The 23,407-nt window shown below is 43.8% G+C and overlaps 1 protein-coding gene across 1 annotated transcript in view; it reads right to left on the bottom strand.

Moving 5' to 3' along the window:
• nlrc5 (NLR family CARD domain containing 5) overlaps nucleotides 1-23,407 on the bottom strand; it is a 116,332-nt gene that overhangs the window by 34,872 nt on the left and 58,053 nt on the right. Inside the window, exons 25-35 of the mRNA XM_033036468.1 lie at nucleotides 21,996-22,085; nucleotides 20,237-20,281; nucleotides 17,973-18,023; nucleotides 17,658-17,741; nucleotides 15,937-16,020; nucleotides 13,236-13,325; nucleotides 9,877-9,939; nucleotides 8,531-8,614; nucleotides 2,715-2,798; nucleotides 1,106-1,189; nucleotides 401-487 (exon numbers count right to left, since the gene is read on the bottom strand). Of these exons, the coding sequence (XP_032892359.1) occupies nucleotides 401-487; nucleotides 1,106-1,189; nucleotides 2,715-2,798; nucleotides 8,531-8,614; nucleotides 9,877-9,939; nucleotides 13,236-13,325; nucleotides 15,937-16,020; nucleotides 17,658-17,741; nucleotides 17,973-18,023; nucleotides 20,237-20,281; nucleotides 21,996-22,085 (846 nt within the window). The remainder of the gene's footprint in view (nucleotides 1-400; nucleotides 488-1,105; nucleotides 1,190-2,714; nucleotides 2,799-8,530; nucleotides 8,615-9,876; nucleotides 9,940-13,235; nucleotides 13,326-15,936; nucleotides 16,021-17,657; nucleotides 17,742-17,972; nucleotides 18,024-20,236; nucleotides 20,282-21,995; nucleotides 22,086-23,407) is intronic.

The following is a 23,407-nucleotide window of genomic DNA, read 5'->3' as shown; positions in this document are numbered from 1 at the left end:
GAGGTAGTGGGGAGGGTCTAATCAAAATACTCCCGGGATCGTATGAGCACCATATTCGCTCTCGCTTGCCATTTCTGCCTGTGTATGCACATGGTCAAGTTAAACCCAACCTAATTGTACACTCTTTGGCATCACTGGAATCAACTGAAATTGCAGGGGGGACCAGTTAGGCACCAGAACTTAGTTGTGTTCATTTTTGTTAGATTTAAATACTTTCCAGCATTGCTTACATTAAGACCATAGACCACAAGACGTAGGAGCATTCAGCCCATCGAATCTACTCCACCATTCAAACATGGTTGATCTATTACCCATGACAACCAAGAATAGCCAAATATATAGTTTATTAACGATGGTCTAAAATCTCCATCAGAAAAAGAATCAAGCATTCGGTTCTGACCTAACTTCTGCAGTGTTCAGCTGGGTTTGGACACATTTCATGACAAGATTAACAGCATCGGCACCATGTATCCACTGTTCTTCAAACCTGAAACAGAAACCAGGATCAACACTGCTAGCATCTGCATTTCAACTTAATCTGATGAGAACAAATCTTGTTGGGAAGAATCGAGGGCTTTCAATATTCCAGTCTTGAAATGTTGAATGTGCTGGTGTCTAAAAGGGTCAAATTAATTGGCTGGATAACTCCCACGATGGAGTCAAAGATATCTGGTCACAAAGTGTGCAGCCAGGAATTTGGTGTGTGAGGGACTAGGTGCACTAATATGGATCTTGGAGAGTCTGCCGTTGACTGCTTCAGTCATTGGTCTATCATTGCAAAGCTCACTGATGTCCTAAGCCGTGGTCCATTCTAAATCATAGTCCTGCCTGTACTGTACTTCTCCCTGTCCTGTACTTCTCCCTGTACTGTCCGTACTGTGGCTCAATAAAATAACACGTTGTTCAGGACTGGAGCTAGATTCAGACAACTGAGGCTGGGGGAATTAAGATTGTTGGCTGGAGGCCTTATCGGTGTTGGGAAGAGGGGTGATGGGAGGCTGGAAACTTGATCAGCCGGGGCAGTCACCAGAGTTTGTGGTAGAAAGAGCGTAACTAAGGAAGACCGCTAACACTCCTCCTTTCCTCAAGGCAACAACGCACTTACCTCACTGTTAGTGTTCTAGGAGAATATTTCAGTGCCACAAAAAGGTTTTCTACAGCAGTGAGAGATATCCCATTTTTCTGCAGACTGGAAAACAAACAGTAACGTTCTAAATTCTGCATTCAACATGAGGGGGAGCATAATAATCTGTTTCACGGCTCTTTTATACATCCTACACTAAACTATTACCAAGCTGAAACCCTGGCATGTTCCTGAAACTTAACCGTGTGCCATGATCTTTTATTTGGGTGGATATAACACTGTTTTGCAATCAGCGCTGTGTGTACCAGCTCTGAAATGCCATCATATTCCCGTCAAATACTGTGTATGAAGGCACTGCAGATGCTGGTTTACACTGAAGATCGACACAAAATGTTGGAGTAACTCAGTGGGCAGGCAGCATCTCTGGAGAGAAGGAATGGGTGACATCTGAAAGTCTTTAGAAGAGTCTTGAAACATCACCCATTCCTACTATCCAGTCTCGCTGTGTTACTCCAGCATTTTGTGTCCCTGTACAGAAGCAGCAGAAAGCATGGCATTATTGGCTGGTGATAGTTGACTATCTTGTGTCCTCACGATGCCTCCCGGTTTCTAAATGGAGCCACATTAGGTTTAGGTTTATTATTGACACACAGAAAAAAAACTGCAGTTCATGCAAATCTGAAATAAATACAAAAATTGCTGGAAACACTCATCAGGCCAGCCTGCATCTAGAGAGAGAGAAAAAAAAATTGATTTCTCATCAATTATTTTTCATTATAAGAGTCAGGATCTGATGCAAAGTCATCAATCTCTCTGTTAACTCCCTTGACAGACATTAGCTCTATTTGTCTCTCCACAGATCCAGCCTGAGTTGATGACTATTTCCAGCAATTTCCGTTTTTGTTGCAGTAGGAACTTGCATTGATTAGCAATTATGTGGATTACTTGTGTTTGCACTTTGAACTTAATCAATCTCTACTTAATAATAAGATTTAGCCTAACAAACTGAAATTGCAGCACTTGGCACCATCGGCATTATTTGCTGCATATAAACATATGCACTACACCAATTTTGCAGAAAAACGGTCAGTATTCACAAACCAGACAGCAACTTCAGGCAAGTGCAGAAAGCTAGAAGCTGCTGTCAATGACACAAGGACATGTCACAGGATGCAACAAAACACTGGATGCTTTTCACAGTTCAAGAACCGAAACATGAATCTGCAATAATTGTCCAACACTTACATTACAAACTCACTGGAGATTACCTGCACAAGGGAAGTATTCGTTTTAAATATTCTTTACTTTTTTTCCAAGGATTCTAAAATGTCTAATGACTTGTTAATTTGTAGTTAAATGTTTAGAGGGTTTTGAAGTGTTTATGTTTTAAAGTTTGTTCATTCTAACTGATTCATAGGTTCAACGGAGTCACGTGTGCAAACGCAGGGTGAAATTATTTTGTTACATACAGTCTGGTACAGTATTCTCGATTAGCAAGTGTACTGAAATGGTCGACTGAGCCCGTTTAGACACCATTTTCATGTTATGGTGCCGTTTTCTGATATGATTTTCTGAACTGATATGATTGAGTCCTTGCAGTTTGTACTGGGCTACTTGGAATGTCACTCACTCGAGTTCCTCCAGGTGTCTGAGATTGCCCACGACCTCCACTAAGTTTCTCATGTCTTCGTCCCCCATTGCGTTGCTGGTGAGCCTGTGATTAAAAAGTAAAAGTTCATAAGGTTGCAAGGGATAGTAGAATTAGGCCATTTGGCCCATCAATTACTGGCCCACCCATTCAGCTTCATTTTGTCTTGTGTGTAAAACACAACTTTCATTATTCTCTCCACCAGCTACAAAGGTAACTTACAAAAGGAAGCAACGATACCTTTGCTGCAACTGTGCAAACACATATATATCAATAGCAACATAATAATATGGTGCACACCACAGGAGGTACACTTCTTGCAAAGAGCGCAGGTTTGATTGCACTGTCTAGGAAGATATTCAATCCTGGGAATCTGTACACGGGTGGTGTAATATCTAAATTCCAAAGACAGAATAATTCACGATTTTCAGTTTGGATGGAATTGATGCAATGATTATGTTTGAGATATATGAAGCATTAAATATCATGACAGAGATAGGTGTGGAACACTTGATTGGGATAATTTTCACTTTGAATGGATGCAGAATGGGTGATACAAGATCAGAAGCTTGCCCATCACGTTAGTTTTCCCAATCCCAATGGTAAGAGATGGAATGAATTCCTTCCCAATGAATGGGAGATTTGCATTTTTGACTATTTATTTTAAAAAATGGAGATCACACGGTAAATATCAGCATTAAATCTAACACTTCATCTGTGACTTCTCTTGGCTTGGTGTGGTTTTCTGTGGTGCAGCTGGTAGAGCTGCTGCCTCAAAGCACCAGGGGCCCAGGTTCAATCCTGACCTTGAGTGCTGCCTGTGTGGAGTTTGCACATTCTTCATCTGGGTTCCTCCCAAATCCCCAAGACATAAGGGTTTGTAGGTTAATTGGCCGCTATAAATCATGCCCAGCGAGTAAGGAGTGGATGAGAAATTTGGGATAACACAGGACTTAAGCGAATGTGGATTGACGGTGGGTATGGACTCGGTGGGTCGAAAGACCCGTTTCTATGCTGTATCTCTACAAACTAGAACTATGCACAGAAGGAGGCCATTCTGTCCACTATGTCCATGCTTGCTCCCAGCAGAACAATTCTGTGAGTCCCCGTCTCCTTATTTCTCAGTACTCCTGCAAACCCCCCAAAATGCCCGATACCCAACTGGTAACTGGGTGTTCTCACCTGACAACCATGAGTCAATTATTTATTCACAAACAAGATGAGAAATTGGAGGGAGAAAACGTGACATTCCAGTGATAAGGAATTAATCTGCTTTGCCACAGAGCTCAAAGGTAATTATTGTCGTCCCACAATGTCAGATCAAGAGACAATAAAAGTCAACATAGTCATCATTGGAAAGAATACATTTTGTGGTCCAGTGCAAGGCTTTGACAGGATGAAGCTTCAGTGTATTGTCCTAGAACCCTATTTATTGCAGCACTCGCACTAGAGTCAAACAGCAAGGACACAGGCCCTTCGGCCCAAGTTGTTCAAGATGGTTATATAAACTCATCCTATTTGCCTCCATTTGATGCAACTCCTTCAAAATCTTTCCTATCCATGTACTAAACCTTCCCTAACGATGGAATAAGCTTTTCCTATCGATCACCTACTGCAAAACTGCCAACCACAGTGGGACCTGCACCCAACCCACAAATTTCCTGTAAAATTCTGCCCATTTTAGTTCATCCACCTATAGCAACTGAATTATTCCTATTCGTTCAAATTACCTTCTTAAATGTTTCCAAGATTCACACCTCCCCTGTTTCAGCTGGGTGTCCATTTCATAGAAAATACATAGAAAATAAGTGCAAGAGGAAGCCATTCTGCCTTTCGAGCCAGCACCGCTCGACAATTTCAAGACAACATGTGGGTTGAGGCAACTGAGGATTGATCCATGGTCAGGGTTTCGTGGCGAGGAGGGGGATTGAGCAGAGGATCAAGCTTGGATTGATGGGGAGGAATAGATCAAGCTGGGGAAGTGGTCAGCGCAGTCCAGGGTTATTGGGGCTGCCTTGTGGCCAGGGAAACATTCCAAAAGCCTCAGGACATTAGTAACTAGCGGGTGGATTGTGGGGATCATCGCTGAACAAGAAGCTATCTGGAAGAAGGCAGACACTTTGGATTCCCCACCAGGTCAGGTCGAATCCTTGTACAGGTACACAACCTTTTATCTGAAAGCCTTGGGACCAGACACTTCTCTGATTTCGGAATTTTTCGGATTTCGGAATGGAAGATTTTTAGCGTAGATTTTAACGTTTTTTACATAAAACATTACAGGGGACCGGGTGGCTCAGTGGTAGAGTGCTCGGCTCCTGGCCGCAAGGTCGCGAGTTTGCGCCTCGATCCCGGCAGTTACTCGGTGAGGGAGGTAGCGCGGGCGGTTTGGAAAGTCTGGAGCGGCTGCCTCCTCCCCGGAGACCGGAGACCGGGGCACTCGTAGCCCTCAGGCCGCGCCGGTTGGAGCTCCGACCCCGGCGAACTAAATCCCTGGCTCCGTGGCGCTCCAAATCCAGCGCCGCCCGCGGCCGGACGCCCGCAGCCCCAGCTCCACAGCGCTGGGATACCAGCTGGGAGCGGGCATTGCCTTCCCGGGTCGCCGTGCGGTAAGCTCCGGAGCGCTGTGGCCGCCGACTCCCAACATCGTGGAGCTGGGGCTGCGGGCGTCCGGCCGCGGGCGGCGCTGGATTTGGAGCGCCGCGAAGCCAGGGATCAAGTTCGCCGGGGTCGGAACTCCAACCGGCACGGCCGCGGCCAGACCCCGGAGCCCCAGCTCCGCGATGGGGGGATTCAGAATTAAAATCTAAAGGTCCATGTAATTGGTATTTTGGTAAAACTCCTTAACACAGCACCCAAAAGAAATGAATAGAATTTCTAGGTCTCCAACCTTCTTGCTTCTTTAAGCCACTCGTACAAACCTTCCTTTCTGGCCCAGATTTTCTGATAATGCACCCGAGGAGGCTTATTAAATATATTACTGGAGCAATATAAATGACAGCTGGTGTTGTTAATAGAAACTCTTGAGAAAGGTGGTACAGAAACACCGTGATGATCATTCAACTGTAACCGGGAACTAAAGATCTTCCTCGACTCATTTGTTTTCTGCATAACCACCAGGTGGCGCCATAGAAACATAGAAATTAGGTGCAGGAGTAGGTCATTCGGCCCTTCGAGCCTGCACCGCCATTCAATATGATCATGGCTGATCATCCAACTCAGTATCCCGTACCTGCCTTCTCTCCATACCCTCTGATCCCCTTAGCCACAAGGGCCACATCTAACTCCCTCTTAAATATAGCCAATGAACTGGCCTCGACTACCCTCTGTGGCAGGTAGTTCCAGAGATTCACCACACTCTGTGTGAAAAAAGTTCTTCTCATCGGTGGCCATATGATAGCAGGCTCACCAACAGTCTGTCTTCTCTTGTTTTTAGTCTCTTGTTAAATGTATGTTTTAGAGTATCTTTAGTTTTGTATTATGTGGGGGGTTTTAATCTCTTTCCTCAACGGAGATGCAACTTTTTCCTTGTCGTATCTCAGTCTGCACAGCGGCCTAACATCGTGGAGCTGGCAGCCTCTTGGGATTGACCTTGGGAGCTCCAACGTGGGAGCCTGCGGACTTAACATCGTGGAGCTTGCGGCGCCTTGGTTAAGGACCGACTTTGGGAGCTTCAACCGCCCTGATCGCGGGAGCTTCGATCGCAGGCTGCGCGAGCTTCGATTGCCCGACTGGGGATGGTTCGATTGCTCCAACAGCGGGAGAAAAGGAGGGATGAAGATAAGACTCTATCGCCTTCTATCACAGGTGGATGTTTATGTAAAATGTTATGTAGTTGTGTGTCTTGTTGCTTTTTCTTGGTATGACTGAAAATGGCAAATCAAATTCTTTGTATGTTCTACTTATATACTTGGCTAATAAATTTGCTTGTAATCGACCTCCCAGCAAGTGGTGATCTGTAAGTGGGAGCCTGTGAGAGACTCTGCAGTTCTCACTTGACTTTGTTTAGTGTTGCGTTGCCGTGGCAATGTGAGGTGTAAATCGAGTCCATGGAAGAGAGGTTGGAAGTGATGTGTGATGGTCTGGGCTGCGTCTACAACTCTCTGCATTTTCTTGCAGTCTTGAATGGAGCTGTTCCCAAACCAAGCTGTAATGCAGCCCGATAAAATCCTTTCTACGGTGCGTTACTGATCTAATTGGATAGCATACAAAGCAAACCTTTTCACTGTACCTCAGTACATATGTGCCATGATCATATTGAATGGCAATGTTGGCTCAAATGGGCTACTCCAGCACATCTATCTATATTACTAAAAGTCTGTTCTTGACTGGTTTTGGCCATCTGTGCTGCGATTTCCGAGAGAACGCCGCCACCTACGGCCGTCATTTTTGGCCACCTCGCTCAGAGCCCCCCTCCGCCGCATGTGTGCCAAGGATTTTTCCAGTCGATGAAAAATGACAGAGATATTAATGATTTTACAAAATTCTCCATTCTCTCTGCTGCCCCCGCTGGCGGCAGGGGGGGATAGACTATAAAACCAGGAAGCGGTGTGCCTCAATTAGTCTGCAAGCTGGAGGAAGGCAGAGGGTCACGTTTCTCTGAGCTGTGAATAACACTGAACACATGTTCACACAACTGTGAGTAAGTACCCTTAATGTGGTTTGAAAATGAAAATATGGTTAAAGTAAAAAAGCACTGCCTGCAAATGGTTGTTTGGGGGGTTTGGGTTGAAATAAAAAGGCACTCTCTCTCCCCCCCCCCCTCTCCTCTCTCCCCCCATCTCTCCTCTCCCCCCACCTCTCCTCTCCCCCCCCCCTCTCCTCTCCCCCCCCTCTCCTCTCCCCCCTCCTCTCCTCTCCCCCCCCCTCCTCTCCACTCCCCCCTTTTTCTCCCCCTCCCCCACCGTCCCTCCCCTAAACTCCCCTCCCATCCACACACCCCTACCCCCTTACCTCCACCATCTCCCCTCCCTGCTCCCCAGCTCTCCCCCTCCCCTCACCTCACCTCACCCCCCTCTCAGCACACCCCCCTCTCAGCACACCCCCTCACTCCCCCCTCTCCTCTCCCCCCCTCTCCTCTCCCCCTCTCCTCTTCCCCCTGTCCTCAACCCCCCCTCTCCTCTCCCCCCCTCTCTTTTTCTCCCACTCCTCCCCTCCCCCACCGTCCCTCCCCTAAACCCCCCTCCCCTCCACACACCCCTACCCCCTTCCCTCCCTGCTCCCCACCTCTCCCCCCCCCCTCATCTCTCCCCCTCACTCTCACCCTCTCTCTCTCCTCCCCTCCACCCCTACCTTTCCCCTCTCACCCACCCTCCCTCTTCTCCTCCTCGCCACCCCTCTCCCTCTTACCCCTCTCTCTGTGTCTCTGCCCCTTCTCTCTCTGCCCTCACTCTCTACCCCCCCCCCCCCTCCCCCCCCTCTCTAGATGTCACTGCAAGTTGGGGGCTATGCGTCAGTAGATAGGGTGGTTATGGGGTAAAAGGAGCAAATTAATAATATTAATATAATATCAAGGGGGGTAATTAGCGTGAGTGCGGGGGGGGGGGGGAGAGATAGTTAGTGTGTGTGACGCTGTGTGACGCTGCATGCCGCCTCCCCCCCCCACAACCGCACGTTGGGGGAACAGACCCAACGGGTCTGCACTTGGTCTAGTATTATCTATGTTTCTATGTAAAAATAATAAACCTAAACCTGACAGATTTGCTCTCCTTTGGAGACTGCTCTCTTTGAATGAGAATTGAGTTCACTCAAAATTATATATTGCAGAACAATTAGGATAAGATCTCAGGAGAAGTACTCACTTTAGCTCTGTCAAATGGGTGCACTGTCCAACAACGGAGAAGAATTTCAGCAGGTCTTTCCCTTTCAAGTTGCATTCCTTCACGCTATACAAACATGGCAACAGAGAAAAATAGTTGAAAATCAACAAACTGCAGATGCTGAAAACTGGAAATCTTGAGCACAATGTGCTGGAAACACACAGCATGTCAAGAAATGTCTGTGGAAAGAACATCAGAATAAATATTTCAGGTCAATAACTTTTCTTCGACCCAGAAATGTCAATTCTGTTGTTTATTTCGCTTCACACTGGTGCTGCCTGATGTGTTCAGAAAGTCAAGATTTTCTGTTTATATGACAGAAAATTAATTCACATCCTGGCCACGCTCTCATCTCACTACTATCATCGAGAAGAAGGTACAAGAGCCCGAGAAACATGACATGCCCATTTCAAGAACAGCTCCTTCTCATCAACCATCACTGACTACACCCCCCCTAACCACAACCCTACCTCAACGACAAACTGCAACATGCCTTTTATACATTGCGCAACATACTTCGGCTTGCATTATTATGGTCTGGTTACCCAACACATCTGATAATTTATTGTATTATTGTTGATTCTATATTTATTTGTTGTGTCGTTGTGTTATGTGCCTGTAAAGCTGCAGCAAGAAAAAAATGTAATTGTTCTGTTCCCATGGTGGTTAAAGACTCTTCTCTCTTCAACTCTTTGTAGGAGTTTCATACTACAGATTTGTAACTGCGAATCAAGTTAGAAAGGAAATTAAGCAGAATAAAGAACTGTAATAAAAAACCAATAGGAATGGAAGGTAGGGAAGAAGAGTGTTAAAACCAATATGACAAATGGAAATTCAAGTGCCTTAGGAAAAATTAATAAACACGTATAGATGGATATAGTGAAATGACTAATAGCTAATATTTTCATTCCCTTATAGAAACATTGCCCCTACTGATGGAAATAAGTAAGGAAACTACTTCTTATTAATCATAAAAATCAGTAGATGAATTGGAATTAAATGTAACTTTCCAGATTTAAAGTACTATCATTATCAAAATATTCCTGTGGGCGTATTTTCCCCGGCGGAACGGATTCACAAGTTCTGGAGGACTGTAACTACCTTGTGACCTTTGGTGGTGTAATTTTGCAAGTGTTTTTAGAAATTGCCCAGTTTCAACCCAATAAATATGATCTCTTGTTATGAACGTGTAGCCTAGCCGACATATTGGGTCTGTGACAATGAATAATTGTGGGCTGCTGTGACAGTTGAAATTTCCAGCTTCGTCACACAACAGCAAGCCAACGTTAACGTTGCTATGTGCTAAAAGTAATAACATGCTCATTCACCTGCACACCTTCTTTTCGCACCTCGTTGCAAATTTTATAAAAGATTTTCCATTTAACGCCAAGCTACAGAAGCAAATGAAGATATGAAATAAATGTCATTCACATTAGTAATTTTTACCAAGTTATTTGAAGTCAAGCAGGTACAGCCAAGATCCCTGTAGCATCCAACAATTGCCTGCTCAGTCTTTTATACAGTTATATTAACACTAAATGGCAGATTGTGGATGGAGTTCTAACTCACTCTCCGCACCCTCACAATTCATTTTGTTTAGTTTAGAGATACAGTGTCTCAACATGCCCTTTAGCCCACCTAGCTATTTGAAAGTTGCTAAGTGAGTGTCTAGAAAACCATAATAAAGCACAGCTCATGATAGGAGACATGTTTCTGGGGAAGATTTTTCCCCCCGCAGAATTCAATTGCGCCAAAACTTACGGGAGAGTCTAGGACTAGAGGTCATAGCCTCAGAATTAAAGGACGTTCTCTTCTGGGGAGGAGGAGACATTTCTTTATTCAGAGGGTGATGAATGTGTGGAATTCTTTGCCACAGAAGGCTGTAGAGGCCTTTTGTCAGTGGATATTTTTAAGGCAGAAATAGATACATTCTTGATTGGTACAGGTGTCAGAGGTTATGGGGAAAAGGCAGGAGAATGGGGTTAGGAGGATGAGATATATCAGCCATGATTGAATGGCAGAGTAGACTCGATAGGCCGAATGGCCTAATTCTACTCCTATTCCTTATGACCTTAAACAAAGGTAGTGGGTCGTTTAAGGTGGCGTACACTCCTCCCACTGCTTACAATGGGTCTCCAGATGCTATTACTCCAGATGAACAGTCGTGGGTCAGAGATTTTCACAAGTCAGTGAGAACATTGCACTTTTTCCAAAGATGTTGTGAGCGTATTCTTATACATTTTCCTCTGACTATCTTTTAATATCTGCCTCGGGCTGAGCTTGGAACAGCAACGGTGTCGCCATAGGAAGGGTTGAGAATGTGGTTAGATGTGTTGCCTTTGCCGGGTATTGGGAAAGTAGTTGTTTTTCTTTATGAATCTAAAAAGATTCAACTCACAACCTCAGGATCATGCTGCATTTGGTTAGGTCACTACTAATCAATCAATGAGGCGGCACAGTAGCGCAGCAATATAGTTACTGCCCTAAAGAGCCAGATACTCGGGGTTGATACTGACTAGGGGTGCTGCCTGTACTGAGTTTGTATGTTCCCTCTGTGATCATGTGGGTTTTCTCCAGTTTCCTCCCACACTCCAAAGACATGCAGATTTGTAGGTTAATTGGCTTTGGTCAAATCATAACATTGTCCCAAGTATGCAGGATAGTTTTTAAGTATGAGGAGATTGCTGGCCGGCACGCACTTGATGGGCCGAAGGGCCTGTTTCCGCACTATATCTCTGTAGTAAACTAAAATAAAGCAATTTAATCGATGCACCTTGTGGACAGAATGTAGATAATCCAAATATTAACTCAATGAATGGAATTCATACTTCAAATTGTTGTGAAAAGAAATGTGCATTTTAATGATCAAATAAATTATTTGATTGTCTGTGGCATAAGCTCCATCTTGAAAACAAATTGCTTGCTATGTTTAATCCAGCAAACCCAATGCCAGCAGGGAAATTTAATGAGTAGGAATAGGAAATACAAACTGCAGCAAAGCTACTGACCCAATTCTCCCCCACAAACGATCAGAATTTCCACATATTAAAGAAATAAGTAATCTGTCAAGGACATTTTGGCTTGTTCTACAAGAGCAAGAATATGGACTCTTTCATGCTAGAGTGGGAGGAGGGTGATGGACTTGCCTTTGGATTTCCTTTAAGCAAACAGGGTCACAGTTGTAGCAAAAACATTCTTTAAATGAATCAAACTTTCTAAAACTGTAACAAAGCTGAATAGTTTCACAAATCCATTACAGAAACAGAGCACAACATGTCTTCACTATCATTGCATCCATTGTCAACATTTGATTCTTTCATTTTAGACATTCTTCCAATGTGAGCGTCACTTTAGTGAACGACAAACAGTTCTCTAGTGAAGTCGTTTGAACTACTATCAGTAAAATGATCCCTTTTAGGACCAGTTTTGAGTCTACACCCACATTGAGGAGTTCAAGGCATCGCTTGTCAAACTTCTCTGGAGTAAGCTTGTTCAAAATGCCTCTGACTTTCCTGACTTGAAGATTTTGTCGCAACTTAATCTCTGAGTTGGATGATCAGCCATGATCATATTGAATGGCGGTGCAGGCTCGAAGGGCCGAATGGCCTACTCCTGCACCTATTTTCTATGTTTCTATGTTTCTTCAGACCGTGTAACCTGCCTCTGGACCAATTTTGATGCCACACATTTCCTTTTACAGATGCATCAAAGTACTTTGCCTGCTTTAGTCACGGAGTTATACAGAACTGAAACAGACCCTTTGGCCCAACTTGGTCCATGCAAACCATGTTTACATTCTGGGCTCGTCCCATTTGCTTGCATGCGACCCATATCCCTCTAAACCCTTCCTATCCATATATCTGTCTAGATAGCTTCTGAGATTCGGTAATCATACCCGGTTCTTTAACTTCTTCTGGCGGGTCACCGGATATGGACAACCCGCTGAATGATAAAGTTGCCCCTTAAGCCTACGCCCTTTGGTTTTAGAATCCTCAACTCTGGGGAAAAAATACGAGCATACACTTTATCGATGTCCTTCATGATATTGTACATTTCAATAAGTCACCCCTCAGCCTCTCATGTCCTAAATAAATCCCCAACTATCCAACCTCTCCCTATAACTGAATCCTGCGAGTCCAGGTAACATCCTGGTAAATCTTTTCCGTACCTTTCCAAAACAACATGATGCTTTCAGATAATGAACATTAATTCCCAGCTCCTCTTCCTTCTTACTAGTGGAGGAATGAGGCCAGTGAATGATCATGTTTGACCGTATTCCTGAGGGGGGGTAACATTATTCTATATAGAGGAAGCTACCCCTTGATTATGACATACATGCTGCAACTCTATTAATTCATGCTTTACCCCTCACTGTTGGATGTCTATCCATATCATTCACAAGTCATTCAACAAGTGTTCCATTGTGCTTCACCTGACATTCACCCACATTGTAATCTGCCCGTTGTACATCTGCCTTTCTCCATTTCTTCCATTTGGCCAATTCTGCATATATTCAGAATTTAACAAACCAAAATGGCCAGCTCACCTATTGAGTGACGACACTCATGATCCCAGAAATCATGTTCTGTACAACTGCATATTCATCCCAAACAAACAATACGCTCGTTGCCAACTCCTATAAATAGGAATCATAGACATCAGAGTGAAGACGAACAGATCTGCTCACCTCACTTCAACCTCCACCACATTCTTGCATGTATTGAGAGATTCCACCAGGTACAGGACGCCAGTTGGGGAGATTCTGTTGTTGCTCACACTGGAGTATGATCAGAATAAAATAATGGTTTTATTAAATTGTTGCATGCAAGTAGGACTACCGATAACAATAGACAATTGACAATAGGTGCAGGAGTAGGCCATTCAGCCCTTCGAGCCAGCAACGCCATTCACTGTTATCATGGCTGATCATCCACAATCAGTAACCCGTTCCTGCCTTCCCCCCATATCCCTTAACTCCACTATCTTTAAAATCTCTACCTAACTCTCTCTTGAAAGCATCCGGAGAATTGGCCTCCACTGCCTTCTGAGGCAGAGAATTCCACTGATCACAACTCTACGTAAAAAGGTTTTTCCTCATCTCTGTTCTAAATGGCCTACCCCTTATTCTTAAACTGTGGCCCCTGGTTCTGGACTCCCTTAACATCGGGAACATGTTTCCTGCCTCTAGCGTGTCCAATCACTAAATAATCTTACATATTTCAATAAGATCCCCTCTCATCCTAAATTCCAGTGTATCCAAGCCCAGTCGTTCCATTCTTTCAACATATGACTGTGCCGCCATCCCGGGAATTAACCTTGTAAACCTACACTGCACTCTCTCAATAGCAAGAATGTCCTTCCTCAAATTGAGACCAAAACTACACACAATAGTCCAGGTGTGGTCACACCAGGGCCCTGTACAACTGCAGAAGGACCTCTTTGCTCCTTTACTCAACTACTCTGGTTATGAAGGCCAACATGCCATTCGCTTTCTTCACTGTCTGCTGTACCTGCATGCTTACTTTCAGTGACTGATGAACAAGGACACCCAGATCTTGTTGTACTTCCCCTTTTCCTAACTTGACACCATTCGGATAATAATCTGCTTCCTGTTCTTGCCACCAAAAAGGATAACCTCACATTTATCCACATTAAACTGCATCTGCCATGCATCTACTCACCCAACCTGTCCAAGTCACCCTGCATCCTCATAGCATCCTCCTCACAGTTCACACTGCCACCCAGGTTTGTGTCATCTGCAAATTTGCTAATGTTACTTTTAATCCCTTCACCTAAATCATTAATGTATATTGTAAATAGCTGCGGTCCCAGCACTGAGCCTTGCGGTACCCCATTAGTCATTGCCTGCCATTCTCAAAGGGACCCATTAATCCCTACTCTTTGTTTCCAGTCTGCCAACCAATTTTCTATCCATACCCCCAATACCATGTGCTCTAATTTTGCCTACTAATCTCCTATGTGGGACCTTATCAAAGGCTTTCTGATAGTCCAGGTATACTACATCCACAGGCTCTCCCTCCCTCCCTCTTCCTGGTTACACCCTCAAAAAATTTCAGAAGATGAGTCAAGCGTGATTTCCCCTTCGTAAATCCATGCTGACTGGGACCGATCCTGTTATTGCTCTCCAAATGTGCCGCTATTTCATCTTTTATAATTGACTCCAGCATCTTCCCCACCTCCGATGATAAGGAAGATTTCCATTGCTTGGGACGGAACCTATTTGAACTGTGGTACTGGGTAATGTCGACGTGAAAGGCATTTAGGACAGATTTTCAAGTTGTCCTACAACTTTAGGCTGTGCACCCCATACGCAAGAAGAAGGACAGATTTTGAGAACATACAGGAAAAACACATCGAAACTGGCCAGTGTTCATCAGGGTTTTGACTATTTTGCTCAGTTCGCTCTTCCATAAAGCACTTGGCAGAAAGGGCCACCTCAACGATCATTATTCTGATATAATTTATTCATAGATTCATAGAGTAATACAGAAGAGAAACAGAACCTTTGGTCCAACTCATCCACTATGACTATGATGCCTGGTCCCATTTACTTGTATTTGGTCCGTATCCCTATGAACCTTTCCATACATGAACCTTTCGAAATGATTTTAAGTGCTGTTATTGTAGCTGTCTCATCACCTCTGGAGGCTCGATCCATGTATCCATCACCCTTTGTGTGAACACTTGCCCTGTAGGTCCCCTTTACAAAATGTTTTGTTCTCATCTTAAAGCTCTGACCTCCACATTTACACTCCCCTAACGGAGACTACTTACCGTATCTATGCCTCTCATAATTTTATAAACCTCTATAAGGTCACCCCTCAAGTTCCTTTGCTCCAAGGCAAGCAGATTCAGCCTATCCAGTCTCTGCTTACAACTCAAGCCCTCAAGTACACGCAACATCCGTGTGAAGTTTCTGTGCACACTCTCTATCTTAATCACATCCTTCCTGTCACGTGATAACCTGAATTGCATTCCAACTGCAACCTAACCAACATTTTGTACAATTGTAACATGATATACCAATCCCCTTTTACTCAATGACACAGCCAGATAAGGCAAGCATGCCAAATGCCCTCATCAACATCTTGTCCTCTTATGTTGCCACTTTCAGATAACTATGTACTTGTATTCTTCATTCTCTCTGTTCACCGACACTTCTCAGGGCTCGGCCATTCTTTGTGTACATCCTGGCTAGTTTAACTTGCCAAAATGCATCACTGAATTAAATTAATGTAGTATCATTGCAAGAGTCATTTTAACTGCAACTAAAATCGAAACTCAATGTGGTTTAAGACGTTTTTGTGCAGACATTCTTTCACTTTTAGTGTTCTAAAGGTTTCAGCAGGATGGGATTAGATACTCACTCTAATAGCTTCAAAAAGTGCAGCTTTGGTAAGAAATCTCTCAGACTCCGCAATCCTTCATCTTCGAGAAAGTTGCAGGACAGACTGAAAAATTATCAACAAAGCTTACTTCATTACAAATAAATAATTTACAACAGAATTGAGAAGTCACTGCCAATAGACAATAGGTGCAGGAGTAGGCCATTCGGTCCTACAACCAGCACTGCCATTCAATGTGATCATGGCTGATCATCCCCAATCAATACCCCATTCCTGCCTTCTCCCCATATTCCTTTTGCTCTGCTATCTTTAAGAGCCCTATCTAGCTCTCTCTTGAAAGTATCCAGAGAACCGGCCTCCACTGCCATCTGAGGCAGAGAATTCCACAGATTCACAACTCTCTGTGAAAAAGACAATACCTTGAAATTTAACTTCCAGAGGAAGGTTGAAATGGGGAAGTCCAGAACCAGGGGCCACAGTTTAAGAATAAGGAGTAAGCCATTTAGAACGGAGACAAGGAAACACTTTTTCTCACAGAGTGGTGAGTCTGTGGAATTCTCTCCCTCAGAGTGCGGTGGAGGCAAGTTCTCTGGATGCTTTCAAGAGAGAGCTAGATAGGACTCTTAAAAATAGGAGAGTCAGGGGATAAGGGGAGAAGGCAGGAACGGGGTACTGATTGGGGTTGATCAGCTATGATCACATTGAATGGCGGTGCTGGCTCGAAGGGCCGAATGGCCTACTCCTGCACCTATTTCTATATTTCATATATTTTCATTCAATACACTAATTTATTTTTGCACACATGGATTGATTCCAAGCTAACATCTTGTTCTGACAATTAAACTAGGCTCAGAATCTTTAGAGGTTGGAAATAATATTCTCAGCTGTATTTTATACACCAGACTAGAAGATGCCCTTTCATACAATGAAGCCCATGCAAATAGGTAGGCATTAAGACATGGACACCTACTCATAACTAATCTGGATACCCATTTGGGGCTTAATCATAGAGAGATACTGTGTGGAAACAAGCCCTTAAACTCAATGGGTCTGTGCCAACCGCCAAGTATCTTGCGCTAACCCATTTTATTCGCCCCACATTCCCATTTATTTAACCCCACCCACGACCAATATTCCACCATTTGTCAAGAAACCCAAGGGCAATAACTTACGGAACCACACATCTCTGGGATAGGAGAGAAAACCGGAGCACCCGGAGGAAACGCACGAGGTCACAGCGGGAGCATGCATACTCCACACAAACAGCACCATAGCTCAGGATTGAACCATGGGTTAGGTCATAAGGAATAGGAGGAGAATTAGGCCATTCGGCCCATCAAATTTACTCCGTCATTCAATCATGGCAGATCTATCTTTCCCTCCTAATCCCATTCACCTGCCTTCTCCCCATAACCTCTTGACACCTGTACTAATCAAGAATCTATCTATCTCTGCTTTAAAAATAAAAAAAGCCTTCTGCGGCAAATAATTCCACAGATTCACCACCCTCTGACTCAATAGATTTCTCCTCATCTCCTTCCTAAAAGAATGCCCTTTAATTCTGACCTCTAGTCCTAGACTCTCCCACTAGTGGAAATATCCTCTCCACATCCACTCAATCCAAGCCTTTCACTATATTGTATGTTTTGAGGTCCCCCCCCTCATTCTTCTAAACTCCAACATTCGCACTGTGAGGCAATGGTTCTAAGTACATAATCTGCTCAGATCAATAATGTACTTACTCTACTTCTGCCAGGTTCTTGCAGCGCTCAAGAATCTTGAAGAGTTGTTCCATACTCGTTTTATGCAGATGGCACTCCCTCAGGCTTTGAAACACAAGACAGGATGTTCATTTACCCGCAACATTACTTAAATTCCTGCCTTTTGAAACTTTGTCGGTGCCAGTAATGTGGACACACTTTGTGTACTGCCTAGGTGAAGCCTGCTGTTATGATTTTACCAGATTGTATGCAAAGAAAAAATAATTTCACTGTACTGTTCATGTGACAATAACATATCATTAAATCATTGAATCCCTCCACGAGGCAAACGATCACCTGAGAATCCTCGAGCATGGACCTCCTGCTTTCTTCCTGCTTCCTTCAAGCCTGTTGAGAAAGGGGGAACATCAAAAACATGAACAAAGATCACATAAAAAGGGATTATACCAATACTGCCACAACATAATTTCACCCAATAAAACACTGACAACAAATAACTTGAGGCAGGATCTCCTCTGATAGCATTATTGTTTAAAGACAGCACCAATTGGGCAAAAAAAAACAGCAGATTGTTTGCGATTCACATGTTAGTAAGTCTGTGTTATATCATTTTCATATAATGATTCGGATAATAGAACAAAATGTAATATTTCAGTTTGCCGATAACAATAAACGTACAAAATTATGAAATAAATGGTTGCAATTCATGGATTGTGAGGATGCAAAGAGGTAATTTGGATAAATTGAGCAAAGGTATATAATTGCGATAGGTGCGGTGTAATATGGATAAATGTGAAGTTTTCCACTCGCTAGGGAAAGCAGGGGCAGTTGATGTCTAATGGTGTCACATTGGGAAGTGTTCATGCACAAAGTGACTTGTGTGCCCGTTTACACCAGTCACTGAAAGCCAGTGGCGGACTGGGTCTAAAAATATTGGTTGCCAGGAGATAAAGGGGGCCCACTTCATCAGGGGCCCACTTGATATAGGGGGCCCACTTCATCAGGGGCCCACTTGATATAGGGGTCCCACTTCATCAGGGGCCCACTTGCCATCGGGCAAGCTGACACCCTGGCCAGTCCACCACTGCTGAAAGTAAACCTGAAAGCAAACAGCTAAGGAGTCAGTGTGCTGGCTTTCATCGTGGAAGGTTATGAAAAATAGAGCCAAGATTTCCTGCTTCGGTTATGTTAGGGCCTGGTAAAAACACACTTGGATCATCATGTGCAGTTATGCTATCTTCAACCACGAAAGGGTACACTCGTCCTGGAGGGAGCACAATGAACGATCACCAGCTTGGTTTCTGGAATGGTGGGACTGTGGAATGAAGAGAGATTAAAATGACTGGGTTTGTATTTGATGGAACCAAGAATAATAAGAGAGGGATCACTTGGGATACACCATCTGATAGATCGAGGCAAACTGGATATGGGGAGGATGTTTCCCCTGATCGGGGAGTCTAGAACGAGGGATCACCATCTCAGACTATGGAGCAAGATATTTTGTACTGAGATGAGAAGAAATTACTTCACACAGATGTTGATAAGCCCATGGAATTCGCTACCACATGGCACATGGCTGTCGGAAGGGAGAGTGGACGCTGGCACGCTTTAGCTGCCGCTGCTCTCTCTTCACATTGTGTTTTTGATTTTTTGTCTTTGGATCGAATTCTGTTTTTAATTTGTGTTTTGGTGATGTCTTTATTATTTATTTTATTCCGATTATATGTTTTATTATTCTTGTTAATCTCTGTAAGGTGTCCTTGAGATTTTTGAAAGGCGCCCAAAAATAAAATGTATTATTATTATTATTATTATAGTAGAGGTCTAGATGCTAAATATTCTCAAGTGCAATCAGTTTTTAGACATAAAAGCATCAAGGGGTGGGAGGACAAAAGGAAGATATGGTACGGACATAGATGATCGGGCATTATCGTGGTGAATGGCAGAAGAGCCATGAATGGTTGGTTGATTCCATATCCTCTTCCCAGTTTCTATGTATCTTAACAGATTTGGCAGCACGGTGCCACAAATAGTAGAGGTCCTACCTCACAACCCCCGTGTCCTGGGTTCAATCATGGCCTCTGGTGATAGCTTTGTGGAGTTTCCACCTTCTGCCTGAGACCACGCGTTTTCCTAGCAGCTCCTGTTTCCTCCCACTTCCCAAAGATACATTGCTGCATAACTTGACTACTGTAAATTGCTCCGAGTGTAAGTGGCTGATAGAAATGATGGAGCTGGGGTGTGAATAGGTTAGAGGGAAAATTAGGTGGGAAATTGGATTGCTATGTGAACCAAAATAGAACTTCTGGGCCGAATGGCCTCCTTCTATATCAAATGGACTTATAGTACATCCTCATACTCTTATAGTACATCCTCATACTCGGTACTATGTAAAGATCACTGAAAATGGGGAAGAGGTATTGGGAACTGTTACTTTCATCATGATTTCTGCATAACAATGATCTGTACTTAACCCTGCAAAGAAATGATGCATTGGAAAACCCTCAATGCTACAGAACAAAGAGCTTTGCTTAGACGGCTAAATGGAATGGGATCTTACAAGCCAGGGGTAAACTTTAGAGAAATATTGAAACCTTTACCTGCCACCTTTCTTTGCAAAGTTTATTGAAGCTCTTCCACTTGATCTAGAACAGAAACCAAGTGAACATATTAGGACATTCTTTCTCCCTGTTATATCAATGGAGCAGAGATGCCTTGTCATCAACTTAAGGGCCTGTCCCACTGCATGAGGTAATTCAAGAGTTCTCCCGAGTTTCCCCTGATTCGAACTCGGAGAATGTCCGTAGCGGGTCCGTAGGAGTTCGTGGATATCTCGTAGCGGCTCGTACGAGTAGCGGTAGGTACGCGGGAAATCCGGTAAACACGTGACATTTGTTCAACACTGTGAAAAATGTCCACGAGTAAAAAAATACTCGCGATGAAAAAAACGTTTACGTTTTACTCGTACGAGCCGCTACAAGACATCCACGAACTCCTACGGACCCGCTATGGCCTTCACCATGCCTGAAAATTCACAGTGCTCTCGGAGTTCTGAGCTGATTTGTCCAGAGTCCGTAGCAGTTTCCTGCTGGTTATCATGAGAGATTGGCAATCAAACTATGGAAGTCCGGGGTGGTCATTTCAAAAGGCACTTACAACATCACAAGGCAGTGTCCAAAGCAGTTCTTGTCACTGGCTCAAGTTCATCAATGTAATGGAAAGCGAATGATTGTCAAAACCTTCTCTAAACGTATTCCTTTTGGTGATGTGGGTGTGCCTGGCAAGGTTAGTGTTTATCACCTGACTCTAACTGCTCTTGATAAGATGTTGGCAAAATTACAGTCCTCTGGTTAAGATACTTTATACAGAACGCTCGTCACACATAAGACCTTTCCCTGTGTTGGGAATTGACTGCTGGCTACCCATACCACCACCCTACCTTATTCTATGCCCCAACAATCAAAAGCCATGCAATGGCTGCATTCAGTGTCTATCGCGCACCGTTCCATTCACCCATCACCGCCATGCTCACCATTCAATCATTGATATCAAATTAAGCTAAGTCTTAATTTTAAATTCTTATCCTTCCCTTCAAGTCCTTTCATGGCTCAGTCTGTGTATCCCTCCAAAGCTGCAGGATATCTACACACCTCCAGTTATGGCCATTTATTATCCCAAAGTTTCACTGTTTCATCCCTGAGAGGTGAACCTCATGCTGCTAAGAGTCTAACCCTGAAATTAAACAAATACTTTAATAAATTACCCCAACTGCCTCCGTTCCAAATAAAATGACCTTTGTTCCGCCAACATCCTAAAACTTCAGCCTATCAATTTAAGTTTGTCCACTGTTACTTTCAACGGAGAGCACTAGGAGTGAGGGTTGGTCTTGGGGTTTTGGTAAGAATGGCCTTGTGAATCACCTGCCGCATGTTTGATCAGAATCTCCACAAAACTGATGTGGATGTGATGATGTCCATTTTGAAGCAACTGTCAGTGGCTGAGCGGATCAGGAGATGGTGTTCCCCTGAAGCAGCGAACAGGTCATCAGTGGGGCTCTTCAGTGGATATTTGGCACTTTCTCCCCCATCTAAGGTCAACTGAAACCTCCAGAAGAGAGACCGATACATTTCAGTTGTTTGCAGTTGTCGCTGAGATCAAGACACGACTTAACCTCAGTGTGATTTAAGGGAGATTAAAGTGTCAATTAACCCATCTTGTTTCTACTTCCTTTAAGATTTACCACATCCCATAGCGTTGCTACTAGCTTGGCCTCAAACTTTGTAGTCTAGTAGTACCACCACCCTGACAAAGCACATTTCTTTGTTTTCCAAACAATACATTCTATTTCAGTACACTCACCTCACTTCTACTTCCTGAGCATTTTCACAGAAGTTCAGAGACTCTGCCAGCAGAAGAACAGTGTCTGATGGGATGCTGTTATCCGTGATACTGAGGTAAAGAACAGGCACAAAAAAAAGGAATGGAATAAACAAAGTGAAGTTTGACTCTGTCCGGTGTGACCATGGTTACACGAGAGAATAGCTGCCCTTGTAGACATTACCACACCACCTTCATCTGACCACGAAAATCTCTAACTTTTCAAGCTATAAAGCTGCCTGTCAGGCAATTATATCAATGAATGAATGAATGAATGAATGAATGACTGAATGAATGAATGAATGAATGAATGAATGAATGAATGAGTTTATTGGCCAAGTATTCACATACATGGAATTTGCCTTGGTGCAACAGCAAGGAGCAGTACACGTGGCAGTCATCGTCGCTGCCAGCAGCAGCAACTACCCTGCAAGCAGCTACACTGCAACTATATTGTGCTTACATACTCTGGCTAGATAGCACAAGAGGAAACTATCATAAAACCGTGTTTTTTATGTGATGGCACCTTGCCCAGACCTAGTACTGGCAACTCCAAAAAGTTAAACGTCATTATTTTGTTTCCCGGCTACGTGGCACCCATGTTTGTGAAAACTGCCACCTTTTTCTCTGCAGAAAAAGCACTGAATGAAAGCATCTCTGACACGTTACACAAACTGATACCCTACAATAGAGCAAATTCTGCAATCCTTAACTGGAAGCTTTGCTGCATTTTTAGATCCATATGCAAGTAATCTCCTGCTATTTGGTCTTGGATGAACCAAGTCATTCAAATCCGGTTATATCTGGCAATTATAAGAAGTCTTGGCGAGGTCATTAAGAAAGAGAAGAAACACTTTTGGTCTAAAATGGAGAATCGAAGAGAACTGTGGCAGTTGTGGCAGGGCTTACATGCCATTACTTCCTGTAGGCTTGAACCACAGTACGTAGCTCAAATGACAATGATACATCATGGATATTGACCACCATTGAGGGATCCACAGGAGGAGGCAGCTGGTATCATCAAAGACCACACCACCCTGGGCTCACACTCATCTCGCTACTACCATCAGGAAGATACAGGAGCCTGAGAACCACGAGCTGCAGGCTCAAGAATAGCTTCAACCCCTCACCCATCAGGCTCTTGAACCACATTACACAAGCCTAACCACAATCCGACCTCAGCAACGATCCACAATGAACTTTGTTCTGATTGCACTTCATACTTGGATTGCACTGTTTGTAATCTGGCTTTTCCGTATTACTGAACTTAATATATTTTTAGTCATTATATATTTATTGTTGAGTTATCGCATTCATGGGTCTGTTAGGCTACTGCAAACAAGAATGTAATTGTTCCCTTCCGTAGCCGGAGACTTGGTGTCAAGTATCCCGAC

This window comes from Amblyraja radiata, chromosome 17, assembly GCF_010909765.2.
Source record: "Amblyraja radiata isolate CabotCenter1 chromosome 17, sAmbRad1.1.pri, whole genome shotgun sequence".
Taxonomy (NCBI): Eukaryota; Metazoa; Chordata; class Chondrichthyes; order Rajiformes; family Rajidae; genus Amblyraja; species Amblyraja radiata.
The sequence above is the reverse complement of the archived record's forward strand: the minus strand, read 5'-3'. Positions and strand labels throughout refer to the sequence as shown.